This window comes from Mustela lutreola, chromosome 6, assembly GCF_030435805.1.
Source record: "Mustela lutreola isolate mMusLut2 chromosome 6, mMusLut2.pri, whole genome shotgun sequence".
NCBI lineage: Eukaryota > Metazoa > Chordata > Mammalia > Carnivora > Mustelidae > Mustela > Mustela lutreola.
In genome coordinates, this window is record NC_081295.1 from 17,045,223 (window position 1) to 17,058,569 (window position 13,347).

At 39.0% G+C, this 13,347-nt stretch overlaps 1 protein-coding gene across 1 annotated transcript in view; it reads left to right on the forward strand.

The window, feature by feature from the left end:
• The window catches only part of FRK (fyn related Src family tyrosine kinase), a 103,318-nt gene extending 91,921 nt beyond the window's left edge, over positions 1 to 11,397 (forward strand). Inside the window, exons 6-8 of the mRNA XM_059176805.1 lie at positions 6,751 to 6,932; positions 8,030 to 8,195; positions 8,584 to 11,397. Of these exons, the coding sequence (XP_059032788.1) occupies positions 6,751 to 6,932; positions 8,030 to 8,195; positions 8,584 to 8,795 (560 nt within the window). The 3' untranslated portion in view covers positions 8,796 to 11,397. The remainder of the gene's footprint in view (positions 1 to 6,750; positions 6,933 to 8,029; positions 8,196 to 8,583) is intronic.
• The last annotated feature ends 1,950 nt before the right edge of the window (positions 11,398 to 13,347 follow it).

Consider the following 13,347-nt stretch of genomic DNA (forward strand, 5'->3'; position numbering starts at 1 on the left):
GCCCCATTAATATCCACGTAGCTCACTTCCTCACTTCTGCCAAGTCTCTCCTCAGACATTCCCACAATGGTGAGTCCTTCTCTGGTCACCCTCTGAATTCTAAATTTATTCTCCTTCTTCTGTCTCTTTGTATGCTTTTTTGTTTTCTTAGCTGCTGGTCATCCTATAATGTGTGACTTTGTTATGTGGCTTCTTGTAAGTATCTTTTAGAATACAGCTCCACGAGGATGGAGATTTTTGTTTTAGTGATAGAACAGTGTCAGGCACATAGAAGGTATGTGCTAATTCTGCGTTGACTGACTGAATGAGAAAATGAATAGGGAAATTGAGTGGGGGCTATTCTGAACCTAATATCAAGACTTGGGGTTGAGTTTGTTTTGAGACCCTTGGTGTCAGCTTGACAAGATCCGCTTATTAATTACAAACTCCTTCGACAATGAGTTTTTTTCGTGGTGTGTTGATGTGTTTTATTCAGAGGTGAGCACAAACCCTGTCATATGCTGAGTTGGGTCTTCAGGGTCAAGTTTACCAAGACCTTCATTTGCCAAGATCCTTAGTATCCATGAGGAGAAATGAAGAGATGCTCCTTACAGACAATCCCTTCCCAATGAAGAGGGCTTACATTCAACAAAGTGATGTTAAAATGAATCTGCTTCTCTTAAACAGCCCATCACAGTAACTGTTGTAAGATCTAAGACTCTTGAGTAATGGAACGTAATTGAAAATATTTTCTTGTTGCAGATATAAATTGTCACAGGCCTGTGAACCTTTATATCAGTTTTGACAACTGGCTGTTGTATCAGAAGTGTGTTCCAAGGTTTACTTAGGCAGTTCCTAGACCACTGCAGTCTTTCAGGGTAGAAAATGTGTTATTACTCAATTTTCTTCTCTGTTGTGCCTGTCAGTGAAAACTTTTTATATCCACTATAATAGGATTAGATGTCGTATTTGATAGTGGGAATGACATACATATTCTTTGTAGTCCCTAAGCTTGGCTAAATATTTTTTTTGTAATAAATTTCTCCAAATGGAAGAGGCTTGTCAAAAAACTTAAGCATTGAGGGTAAGTGATATCGGGTATCTCTTACTGAAATTTAAAGAGAATAAATATATCTGCATTTTTTATATACATACATATTTTTTAAAATAAATAAAGTCATACATGTTGTTCATCGGATCTCTTGGGGAGTTCACTTAGGTGCACTGAAGTAGACAGAAGTGTTTTCACTGAGATACTCTTTAGCTGACCCTAATTGTAGCCCCAGCATTCAGGTGCTCAGGAATCATGGGTAAGGTTGGGCACGAAATTTCTACCTCAGACATACCTGAACTTGACTTTCCACTCTACAACTTATTACCTATTCTTCTAAGTGGCAGAAACTGCTATGAAAGGGAGCAAATAATAAAAATACTACTTCATATAGTTCTAAATATAAAATGAGGTGATGTGGTGAAAATCAACCATATGGAATAGTGGTAAGAGAGGTGCATATATATTCATTTTTTTTTTTAAAACACTATATGGTATTTACGATGTGCCATGCATCTTCCTTCCTTCCTTCCTTGACTGATTGATTGATCGATTTCAGAGAGAGATAGAGAGAGAGAGAGCATGTGAGTGGCAGGGGAAGGAGAGGAGGAACCCGGGGAGAGGGAGGCACAAGCAGACTCTGCACTGAGCAGGAGGCCAGATGCGGGGCTCCATCCCACAACCCTGCGATCATGACCTGAGCTGATAGCAAGAATCAGATGCTTAACTGATTGATGGAGGTTAATTGCCTATTTAACCACGTAGGCACCTCTGCCAGGCATTTTTCTAAGTTAGTTCATTCTTCTAAAAACCTGATGAAATGAGAATTATTATTATTATCATCATTTCCTCCTTATGGTAGAAGAAACTGAAGGATGGAGAGGTGAATAACTTACCTGAGGTGGTTGAGCCAGAATTTAAACCTAGAAGTCTGGCTCCATAGCCTATGCTTTTAACCATACGCATAGCACTGGCATTATTTTCTTATTGTGAACCTGTATTCACGGTCTATTGCTGTGCTACAAATTAGTGGCTTAAAACAGCAGCACTTATTACCTCAGTTTCTGTGGTCAGGAATCCAGGTACAGCTGAGCTGGGTCTTTTTTTTTTTTTTTTTTTTTTTTTAAGATTCTATTCATTTATTTGACAGACAAAAATCACAAGTAGGCAGAGAGGCAGGCAGAGAGAGAGGGAAATAGGCTCCCTGCTGAGCAAAGAACCCGATGTGGGGCTCGATCCCAGGACCCTGGGATCATGACCCAAGCTGAAGGCAGAGGCTTTAACCCACTGAGCCACCCAGGAGCCCCAGAGCTGGGTCTTCTACGTCCGGTTTCTCCCAAGGCTGCAATGAGGTGTTGGCAGGTTCTTCAGTTTACTGAAAGCTCTGGGGGAGGCTGATCTATTCCCAAGCTCACCCATGTGATTGTTGGCAGAAATTGGTTTCTCCGAGGCTATTGGACCGAGGAAGCCTGTTCCTTGCTGGGCATTGGCCCAGAGCTGCCCTATGATCCTTGGTACATGGCCCTTCCACGGGGCAACTTACAACATGGCGGTTGGCTTCATCAGAGTGAGCAAGTGAGAGAACAGGAGAGGATAGTCCTGCAAGATGAAGACACTGTCTTTGATCACTTATCTCGGAAGAGATACCCCATGGCTCTTGCCGTATTTTATTTGTTAAAAGTGAGTTGGTGTTCCAAACCATATTTAATGGAAGGGGATTTCATATGAGCTCAAATACCAGGAGATAGAGAATAGGAGAAACCATTTTAGAAACTGTCACTTGATGTAGGACTGGTCACCAGTGTATCTTGACTTTTTTATGTTTCTTTCCATATTGAGTTAATCTGGTATCGAAAGGCATAGCTATTTTGGCTAACACAGTAGCAATGCTTTCTCATTATGCTGCACACTAAGTTATGCTTTGTCTTTGGGGTGCCTGGGTGGCTCAGTCAGTGAAGCATCTGACTCTTGATTTTGGCTCAGGTCATGATCTCAGGTATGAGATGGAGCCTGTAATGGGCTCCATGTTTGGGTGGTCTGCTTGAGATTTTCTCTCTCCCTCTACCTCTCCCGCTGTGCACTCTCTCTTTTTCTCTCTCAATAAATAAGTAAATAAATAAATAAGTAAAATCTTTTTATTTACTTGAGAGAGAGAGCACAAGGAGAGAAGAGGGACAGAGGGAGAGGGGGACACAGACTCCCAACTGAGCAGGGAGCCCGACTTGGGACTTGGTCCCAGGACCCTGAGATCATGACCCAAGCAGAAGGCAGAGACTTAACTGACTGAGCCACCCATGTGCCCCAATAAATAAAGTCTTTAAAAAAAAGTTATGTTTTGTCTTTTTGCTTACATCTCATTTTAAACCGAATGATTGATGTTAGCTGCTATAATGTACAATTCAAATATTTTAGTGACATAACAAATATATGCATTTTTTATATGCAACAGACCTACCCTTCTACAAGACTCTCTTTAAATGGTGACATAGGGATTTAGACTCTTTTCATCATGTGGCTCTGCCATTTCAAAATGTATTTCTTCTAGCTACAAAAACAGATTTTAAAGTGATGAACGTCCTCTCTTGCACACGTTGCAGGGCACAGAATTAGTGACATGGCCCAATTTAACTTCTAGGGATGGGGAACATAGTGTTTGCCCAGGAAGAAAAGGACAGATAGGTCTATGAGTACTTAGTTTCACCACACATTGTACTTAAATGTGCTGCTTGTGTTAAAAAAGAAAATATATATGTATGTACACACACGAGTGCGCGCACACACACACACACACAGACACAGTGCTTAGATCTATACCATTTTAAAAAATGGACTCAACTCTATTTATTTCATTTCTTTTTAAGATTTTTATTTATTTGACAGAGAGCACAAGCCAAAGGCTCCTCAGGCAGAGGAAAAGCACTGAGTGGGGAGCTCGATGCGGGACTCGATCCCAGGACCCTGAGATCATGACCTGAGCCAAAGGCAGATGCTTCACCGACTGAGCCACCCAGGCGCCCTTATTTATTTCATTTTTTATTGAAAAGATGGCATACATAAATAACATACATCATTTAGTATAATTTATCGTTAATTCAGAGTGAGCAAGTGAACAATGGGACAGCCACCATACAAATCAACAATGCAAATGTGGCTGTCACTCCAGAGACTCCCTGAGTACCGTATCATTGATAGCCCCTCACAATCATGAATTTCCTGCTAACTGCTTTCCCTTGACTTCCACTCCCCTCTGCCAACTCCCTGTTGCTTTCCCTTCTTCACTAGGGTTTGGAAATTGACATCTCCTCTTGCTGTCTCCATATCCTCAGCTCCCGTTCTGGCCTCTATCCCACATCTGCAGTGAAAATGCTCCTCCTGCCACCGAGGTCACCAATGACTCCCTAGTAATATTTAATAAATACCTTTTAAACCTTATCTTGCTGGACTTGTGGAATTTGACAATGGTGGTGACTTTCTCAAAACCTTTGTTAGGATGCTGTCTTCTGGTTTTTGTTTCATTCTTCTGGCTGATTCTTCTCGGTCTTCTCATAGGTTTATCTTCCTCTGTCCATCCTAAATGTTGGTGTTTGTCATGATTCTGTCACTTCCTAACAGTCTCACTCACTTTTAATGTTTAACTCTTACCCACAAACAATGACTGTTAAGTTGATATCTTCCGCTGCATGTGTGCTCCAGACCCGTATGTCTGTCTTCATTTAGGCATTTCCATTTAGGCAATCCATATGCATCTCAACCTTAACAATTCTTAAACTGTTTAGTTCTGCAATGATAAAAGCAGGTAGTCAGATAACAAAACAGATTTACTCAGTTCTTTCTAGGTGCCAGGCTCTGCTTTAAGTGCTTTACATGAATTAACTCATTTTAATTCTCATTTTAACAACTGATACCATAAGGATATTACGATGACCACTGTATAGATGACGAAATGGGGGCACAGGAGTGTTAAGCAGCTTGCCTAAGGTCAGGAAGAAACGTGAGACAAAGCTCTGATCCAGATCCTGGCACTCTAGCTTCAAGCCAGTTTTCTAACCCCTGAGCAATAGTTGTCTTTCTTTTCTTTTCTTTTTTTAAATTTTATTTTATTTTATTTAAAGTGTTCCAAAATTCATTGTTTATGCACCATACCCAGTGCTCCATGCAATACGTGCCTTCCATAATACCCACCACCTGGCTCACCCAACCTCCTCCCCCTCCCCTCTAAAACCCTCAGTTTGTTTCTCAGAGTCCACAGTCTCTCATGGTTCATCTCCCCCTCTGCTTTCCCCATCTCACTTCTCTCCATCTCCCCATGTCCTCCGTGTTACTCCTTATGCTCCACAAGTAAGTGAAACCATATGATAATTGACTCTCTCTGCTTGACTTATTTCACTCAGCATAATCTCCTCCAGTCCCATCCATGTTGATACAAAAGTTGGGTATTCAACCTTTCTGATGAAGGCATAATACTCCATTGTATATATGGACCACATCTTCCTTATCCATTCATCCATTGAAGGGCATCTTGGTTCTTTCAAATCAAGTTGTATCTAAGACTCTTGACTGTGAATTCAATACACTTTAGGTAATATTTGGCTTATTGAGTCAGGGGTGCTGGTAGTTTGGATTTACAGGAGACCTTTTTAATTCTCCAGAAATCTGAAGACATCCACTAACAATATGGCAGCTAACAAGTATCCAGGGATAGCTGACCCCTCCTCACAGAGTCAGCCCAGAATAACACTAACCTCTCTACTAATGATCAAACTGAGTCTACTGCCTAACTTTCCTGTACTTAGTTATATAGGATGAGTAGTGGTGGTAAAAACTATGTCTACTAAAGTTTTTTTTTTTTTAAGATTTTATTTATTTATTTGACAGAGAGAGACACACAGAGAGAGGGAACACAACAGGGGGAGTAGGAAAGGGAGAAGTAGGGTTACTGCCGAGCTGGGAGCCCAACGTGAACCTCAATCCCAGGACCCTGGGATCATGATGTGAGCCGAAGGCAGCCGCTTAATGACTGAGCCACCCAGGCACCCGAAACTATGTCTATTAAACTCTTGTCCATGCCTGGAGAGATGTGTGAACTATTTCTAAGAATAACGGGCTTAAAAAGGGAAGTAAAAAAAAAAAAGTATCCAGCGTAACGGAGTACAAATGTGACATACTTATTTTATAACAACTACTAGACCTTTCATTTTTGTTAGTGAGCTAGTTTCTAAGAACAATATGATAGGAAAAAAAATACCAATATGATGGAAGAATGAGAACTTTTCATCAGCTCCACCATGCAGATTGGTATCATCTTATAGCCCTAAAGACTAGAACAAACAATGAAATGTTTGAAGGAAATCTAGAGGCAACTAAGTAAACAATCTCCACAAAGAGATGAGTCAGGGCTGCGTGCTGTGGAAATATGGTAATACCTGGGCTCTTCAGAGCTTTGGAGTTGTGTTCAAATTATGTGATGCTGTTGTTTCCTTCTCTGTGGCATGTTCCTTCAGGGGAGTGAGGGCCACAGCTGTGTCTGGACTCTGAAAAGTGTTGCCTCATTAACCCTTTAAAGTAAATGAATGGTCTGTATTAATTATGTTTCTTTGCTCAACAGATCAGTGCTATGACACTTAATACCACCGATAGCTCATTCATCACAATTCTCAAAATTCACTTCAATAATACACCTGATTTCCAAAGTCAACGTTTTACTTTCTCTTACTGCTCAGATGATGCTGGAACAAAAATCCATCTGCCTCAGCAGGTGGACATGGCCGCGCAGGTTGCCTCTGGGATGGCTTATCTGGAGTCCCAGAACTACATTCATAGAGATCTAGCTGCCAGAAACGTCCTGGTTGGTGAACATAATATCTACAAAGTTGCAGATTTTGGACTTGCAAGAGTTTTTAAGGTGAATTGTGTTTTGTTTTAATTAGGTTTTGTCACAGGTCAAAAGTCTAACATACCAGCAAACTGATAGATTTACTGTTGTTCCTCAAAATAATGTTTCTCCAAGTTTATCCAAAAAATAATGTTTCTCCAAGTTCGGTGGTCCGTAGAACACTTTAGTAGCCCAAGGCCTTGCAGATAAACCACCTCCTGTTTTTCTTTCTTCACCAAGGAGAAACAGAGGAAATGATTCCTAACCAGATGGGAAAGTACGTGATTAAGTTTGTGGTTGGATTAATGATCTGCCTTTCATGCAGTAGCCTCTCTTGATTTGCCTCGATTTTCCTTACAAAAAGCAATACATTTTGTATAGTTACTCCATCCACCTTTGCTCACTTTCTGCCAAATTAATATTCATGTTGCCAGAATTCTTCGCAATCACTGACTTTTTAATTCCTGGCCCTCATCCTGTGTCATGACATCAGGCCAAAAGACACTGACATAAGTGACATACTATTAAGTGTTTTTCTCTGAATTTAATTTTTACTTTCTACATCGTGCCCTACAAATAGGGTGTGGAACATGAAACACAACGTATAAGTGATTCTCTTTTGATCTTCATGAATTCATTATCTCTTTTTTAAATAAGTTAATTAGAACCCCAGTGACTTGATATATTAATTTAAATCATTTGGATCCTACTTTTCAACGTTAGAAAGTAAAACATGGTAATTATTAAAGTCAGTGGTTCTCCAATAACAGCAGTAAGTCTGGAAACAGACTTTGCCTTCACTTTTTCTTTTTTTAATTTGCTGAAGACCAAATGCCAAAGACCATCACATGTGAGTTCTCCCATGTGTAGTAGCGTGCTCTTGTCAGTGCTATTTTTAGCACATAGTAGGCTCTTAAATAATATTTTATTAATGTTTTCTCATAGATTTCTCAGTCTTATAAGCCAGATTTGGAATTTGCTACTAATTATCTATTGAACTAAGATCATTTTGAATGCTTTCCCTCTAAATTTTAATGTGAAGCAGGCTACAGATGAACAAGGATAGCAATATATATATATATATCTATCTCACTTGAACTTGGCTTGATTCCTCAATGCATTAACAGGTAGGTAATGAAGACATCTATGAATCCAAACATGAAATAAAGCTGCCAGTGAAGTGGACTGCGCCCGAAGCCATTCGTGCTAATAAATTCAGCATTAAGTCCGATGTGTGGTCATTTGGAATCCTTCTTTATGAAATCATTACTTATGGCAAAATGCCTTATACTGGTGAGTAATTAATTCTGAAGTGGGCCTTTCTGCTGCAGGTCACTTACTTAGGTGTGACTTTAACTGCTTCGCCCAGACTTAGAGGGCAGAGTTATGGGGCTAACCACACAATGTGCCTGTGGGAGCATAATAGATAAAATTTGATGATGATGATTTGCATTAATGAGGTAGTTTATTGCCTCTTTCTCCTTTGCTCTTGAATTGCGGTCTTATAGACATTACTTGCTGCAAGATTTAGTTTAATATCTGCAGCCGGGGAAGGGGATGGTAGACCTCAGATCTTCACCAAAGAAATCAGTTTGCTTTATAATCTTGAATATAATTATCGATGAATTTAAGACCCTGATCTTTAACTTATTTTTTGTTGGTTCCGTTCTATGCTATTTAGGCATGACAGGTGCTCAGGTAATCCAGATATTGGGTCAAAACTATAGACTCCCTCAACCACCTAACTGTCCACCACAGTTCTACAACATCATGTGGGAGTGTTGGAATGCAGACCCTAAGGAAAGGCCAACATTTGAGAAACTGCATTGGAAACTTGAAGACTATTTTGAAACAGACTTTTCATTTTCGGATACAAACAACTTTGTAAGATGAACACTGAAGAAGAACATTCAATAATGAAGTAACAAAAGAGTTCAATAATCAGTCCAGAAATAACAACCTTATTAATCGACTGCCAGAAGAGCTTACCTCGACATATTCAAGTGAGAAGGTCAACTTGGCCGTGTATTATGAAGAAGATTGTATGTACACTTCATTGACTAGGCAACACTGCAGGACAGTCTAAGATGATATTTTATCACTGTCTGGAAAAAATCAAACACATAAACACAGTTACTTTTCTTTTTTAAAAAAATACTTACATTTCTATTTATTGTTTGAAATACTGATCAAGAGGATCAACAGATGATAGTCAATTTTTACTCAGTGACTGTTGTAGCATTTTCCTGTTTACTGATTAAAGTGGTTATTCATTATTCCTCGGATTGCTGAATCCCATCAGGCTGTTATTATGAAGGAATCTGATTGCTTTGCTGCACAGCAGGACCTGTGCTTTGAGATTTTTTTTTTTTCTCTTTTAAAATATCCTGTAACTACAATGATGGTAAAGCCATGTGAAATGACTTGATTGTACTTGGAGTAATTGCACATATTTTTTTCCTATGCATAAAAAAATGAAGCAGCTGTTGAGAAAAAGAATTAAAATTTCTCTCATTTTGTAGAAGGAAATGATGGGGCTTTTCTGTACCTCGGTATGTGTCATCTGAGAATCATCTACATTAGTTTTAATCTCCTAATGTTAAGAATCAGATTGCAAAGCGGATGAGTTATTATCTCTGGAAATATGTGAGAAACATCTAATAGCCTGCAAAATCTGAGAAATAAGTATAAAATAGTTCAGGAAAATGAGAGGAGAGCAGTAGGATTGCCATGGCTTGGATTTCTGAATAATTTTAAGAAGATGGACCTTTGGTGTATAGGCTGGGGTTTTAAATTGATCACTGTACAGGTCAAGCTCAGTTTAGATCTAGAGGCTGGCTAGGAATAATGTCTGACTTGGGTTATGAAGCTGTATTTTTCTGTCTGGTAAGATAAAAGGGGTTTTTACTCATCTTATATGTGCATTAACCTTTGTAAGAATGTTACTGTCTTCTTAAGCAATGGGTAGATCAAATTTTGTGCCCCATTAGGGGATTAGGGAGGGTTCTCAGAGGCAGTTTCAGAATCAAGTATATATTCAGAGGTCTCTGCTGTAAAGCAATACGAATGAAACAAGCCACAAGGAAGCATAAGATTCTGAGTACATTCTCTCATCTTTAAAGGAGAAGAGGAACATATCTGAACAGTTTTGGAAACCGAAATCCAAAGTAGAGCGAGGGCTAAGAAGAAAGTGTTTGAACTCTACCTGGAAGGCTGGTTCCACACCATCACCACTTCAGCGGTAGTCATGGGGACCTGCGTTCCTTCCGTCTGTCTTCTCTGTCACCAGCATTGTCCTCATTCTCAAAGTCACAGACAGCTCAGGAGCAGCTGGGGCTCCCTGTTCTTTTCTCCTCATCTAGTAGCAGAAAATGGGAAACCTCTCACTCTGCATTTTCAGCTGGCATAAAAGACACTCTTTTGGGGGGCACCTGGGTGATGCAGTCCGTTAAGCCTCCGACTCTTGGTTTCCGATCATGTTGTGATTTCAGGGCCATGAGATCAACCCCCACGTCGGGCTCCGTGCTCAGCGCGGAGTCTGCCTAAGATGCCCTTTCCCTCTCTGTCTGCTCTTCTCCGCCTGCCTCTCTCCCTCAGGTAAATAAATAAATAAATAAATAAATCTATCTATCTTAAAAGAACATCATTCTTTTTATCTCTGTAGGCAAATTGGGGCATATGCTGACACATAATAGACTTACTATAATGTTGTGTGCCGATTGGCTTAGAATAAGTTCTGCCACTGAAGCCGGAAATGTGGCGATTCTTCCCGGAGACAGTTGGAAGGTCGGCTTATCGGAATGAAATTAGATGCTGGAGAGGTATCCATTAAGGAGAAAATCCCAGATGTAGGTCGGTGTGTGTACATACATTCAGACTTCTCTGAAATTGAAATGGGTCATGTGGAGCTATTGATCATAGAGCGCCTTGACTTTTTTTTTTTATAAACGGGAAAGACTTCCAAGATAAGGTCAACATAAATTGTTTAAATCAGTTGCCTATGTATAGGACAACTTTATTTGTGTAAAGTCAGAGTCTAATTGTGAAAATTCAACTACTGTATAATTTTTTTGTAGAAGCTGATAATAATAACTTGCTTAGTAAGATCTGATTTTGAAATGTATAGAGAAGGCTATCCTTTCTTGTTTTAATAACACCTGAAACTGGTTTAACTTACTATGTTTGATTCTTGGAGACATTTATGTTCAAGGTTCTGTCAAAGCAATCTATTATTCTTGTTTTTGCCTGATGGATCATAGAGAAAAATAATGGATTCAGTTATGAGAAGCAGTAATAGATTTTTTTTTTAAGATGACATAAATTTCTTTCCCTGTATAGAATAAAAGGATCGGGAAAAGATAAGTTGAATTTTCCTACAATGAGCCAGTTCTTGTTAAATTTACCTCCCATAAAGTGTAGCAAAGCTCTTTTCTAGGTAATGTTTTATTTATGTAATTCAGTTATTTGGAGGTAGTGGTGAAGGATGTAAGTACATCATTCCATGTGGTATTTCAAATCTCTTTTGACAAAAACCTAAGAATTTTTGTAATAGGGAAAATTCAAAATTCCATTAAGCCTCTTTTAAGAAGGTTAGGAAGGAAGTAGGTATATATTACCTAAGGTCAAAAGAGGCACAGTGTGGATTCCTAATAGCTGTGGAACCTGAACATTGTATCATTGAAAACTAAGTAAAATGGAAGTGACCGGCAATCTGCTAACTGGGCGATGGTGGGCGGGGGTGTCTCAAAGGACACCAAAGACCAGGCATGGAGAAATATCAGGCTGAGCCCATTCCCATCCTCTCATAATACATGTCTGCATGGTGGCTGCATGGATCAACTCAATCGTAAGGGGCCAAAGCTCTTGATTCTCTCTCTGATGGCCCAAAGGGAACCATTGCCCTTGGAACGAGGCCATCGTGTCCCCCAGCTGGAGCTTTCTTGAGGAAGCAGCACCCTGCTGGTGATCCATGCTTTTGCCAAACACATGCCCTATCTGCAATAAGGTTTTTCATAGTCTAGTTGAGCATATGGTTTCTGGACCAAAAAGCCTGTCTGATAGTGTGTTTGTGGTGATTTGTAAGGACCCTGCAATGATACATTGTGCAAACCAGAATGGTGAGAACATGGGTAGTTATTCACCTTGTGTTACCGTTTTCTCCCATTAAAAACACCTACTGGGAGGGAGACAAACCATAAGTGACTCTTAATCTCACAAAACAAACTGAGGGTTGCCGGGGGGAGGGGGTTGGGGAGAAGGGGGTGGGATTATGGACATTGGGGAGGGTATGTGATTTGGTGAGTGCTGTGAAGTGTGTAAACCTGGTGATTCACAGACCTGGGGATAAAAATATATGTATATAAAAAATATATGTTTATAAAAAATAAAAAATAAAAAAAAAATAAAAAAAAAAAAAATAAAAGTTTAAAAAAAAAAAAAAAAAAAAATAAAACAAATAAAAAAAAAAAAAAAAAAAAAAAAAAAAAAAACACCTACTCTCAGAATAAATGGTAAATGAGGGTTGAATGCCTGGGTACCGGAATTGCCTGTGGGCTCCTCTGGAAATGTTCAGTTCTCTGGAATTTCCTTGGCATTGTTATGGAGAAGTTTTGGTCTCTAGTCTCCAATATGATCGAAAAATTTAATGTTGTAACATTAAAAAAAAAGAGAGAGAAAAGGCTGGGTAGTTTGGTGGAATGGGAAAACTTATAAATCTTTTAAATCCATGGCTCCAGTAATATTTTAATTTTCATAGTGTCATCTTTTTACTGCCTACACTACACCATTAAACTCCTTCAGATTTTTCCTTTTTTTTTTTTTTATGAAGGAAGTGATGGTAAATCTCTTAAATTATTTATTTCATTTAGACATAAACTGGAGAATAAAAATAGCATGCAAACCCTGAATTTCAGAGCCTGTTACAAGTTAAGCTTCGATCTGCACCCGGATGACACTATCTATATCGAAGTTAGAAGATTCACTTATAAGGACAGAAACACCCAATTATTTCCATTTACTTTTCTTGCCTGAGTAGTTGATCCATTAGTCATCTGAAGTAACAGACTTCATTGTAACATCTTTTTCATCCTCTTGGAATATAATCAGCTCTTCCAGAAAAGGGTAACAAATCTCAAACCTGTGTTAAGTATCTAGTTATATATATTTCTGTGCAGGGGATTCAAGTCATAGAACATAATAACCCTGAAATCATATGTTAGGGGAAAATGCTAAAAGCAACTAAAATTGCTTGGTTTGAAAAAAGCTAAACATTGTCTTGTAATAATTCTCTGGGATTTTAGAATAGAGGTTTGATTGTACTTTATGTGAAAGATAAGGCTGCTTGATATTAACCAAATTGCTTTAATGTTTATGGTCCACACAATTTCAGGGTCAAGGATATTAGAGCTTTTAATCATTTTTCAGAATCTACATTTAATTATAGATT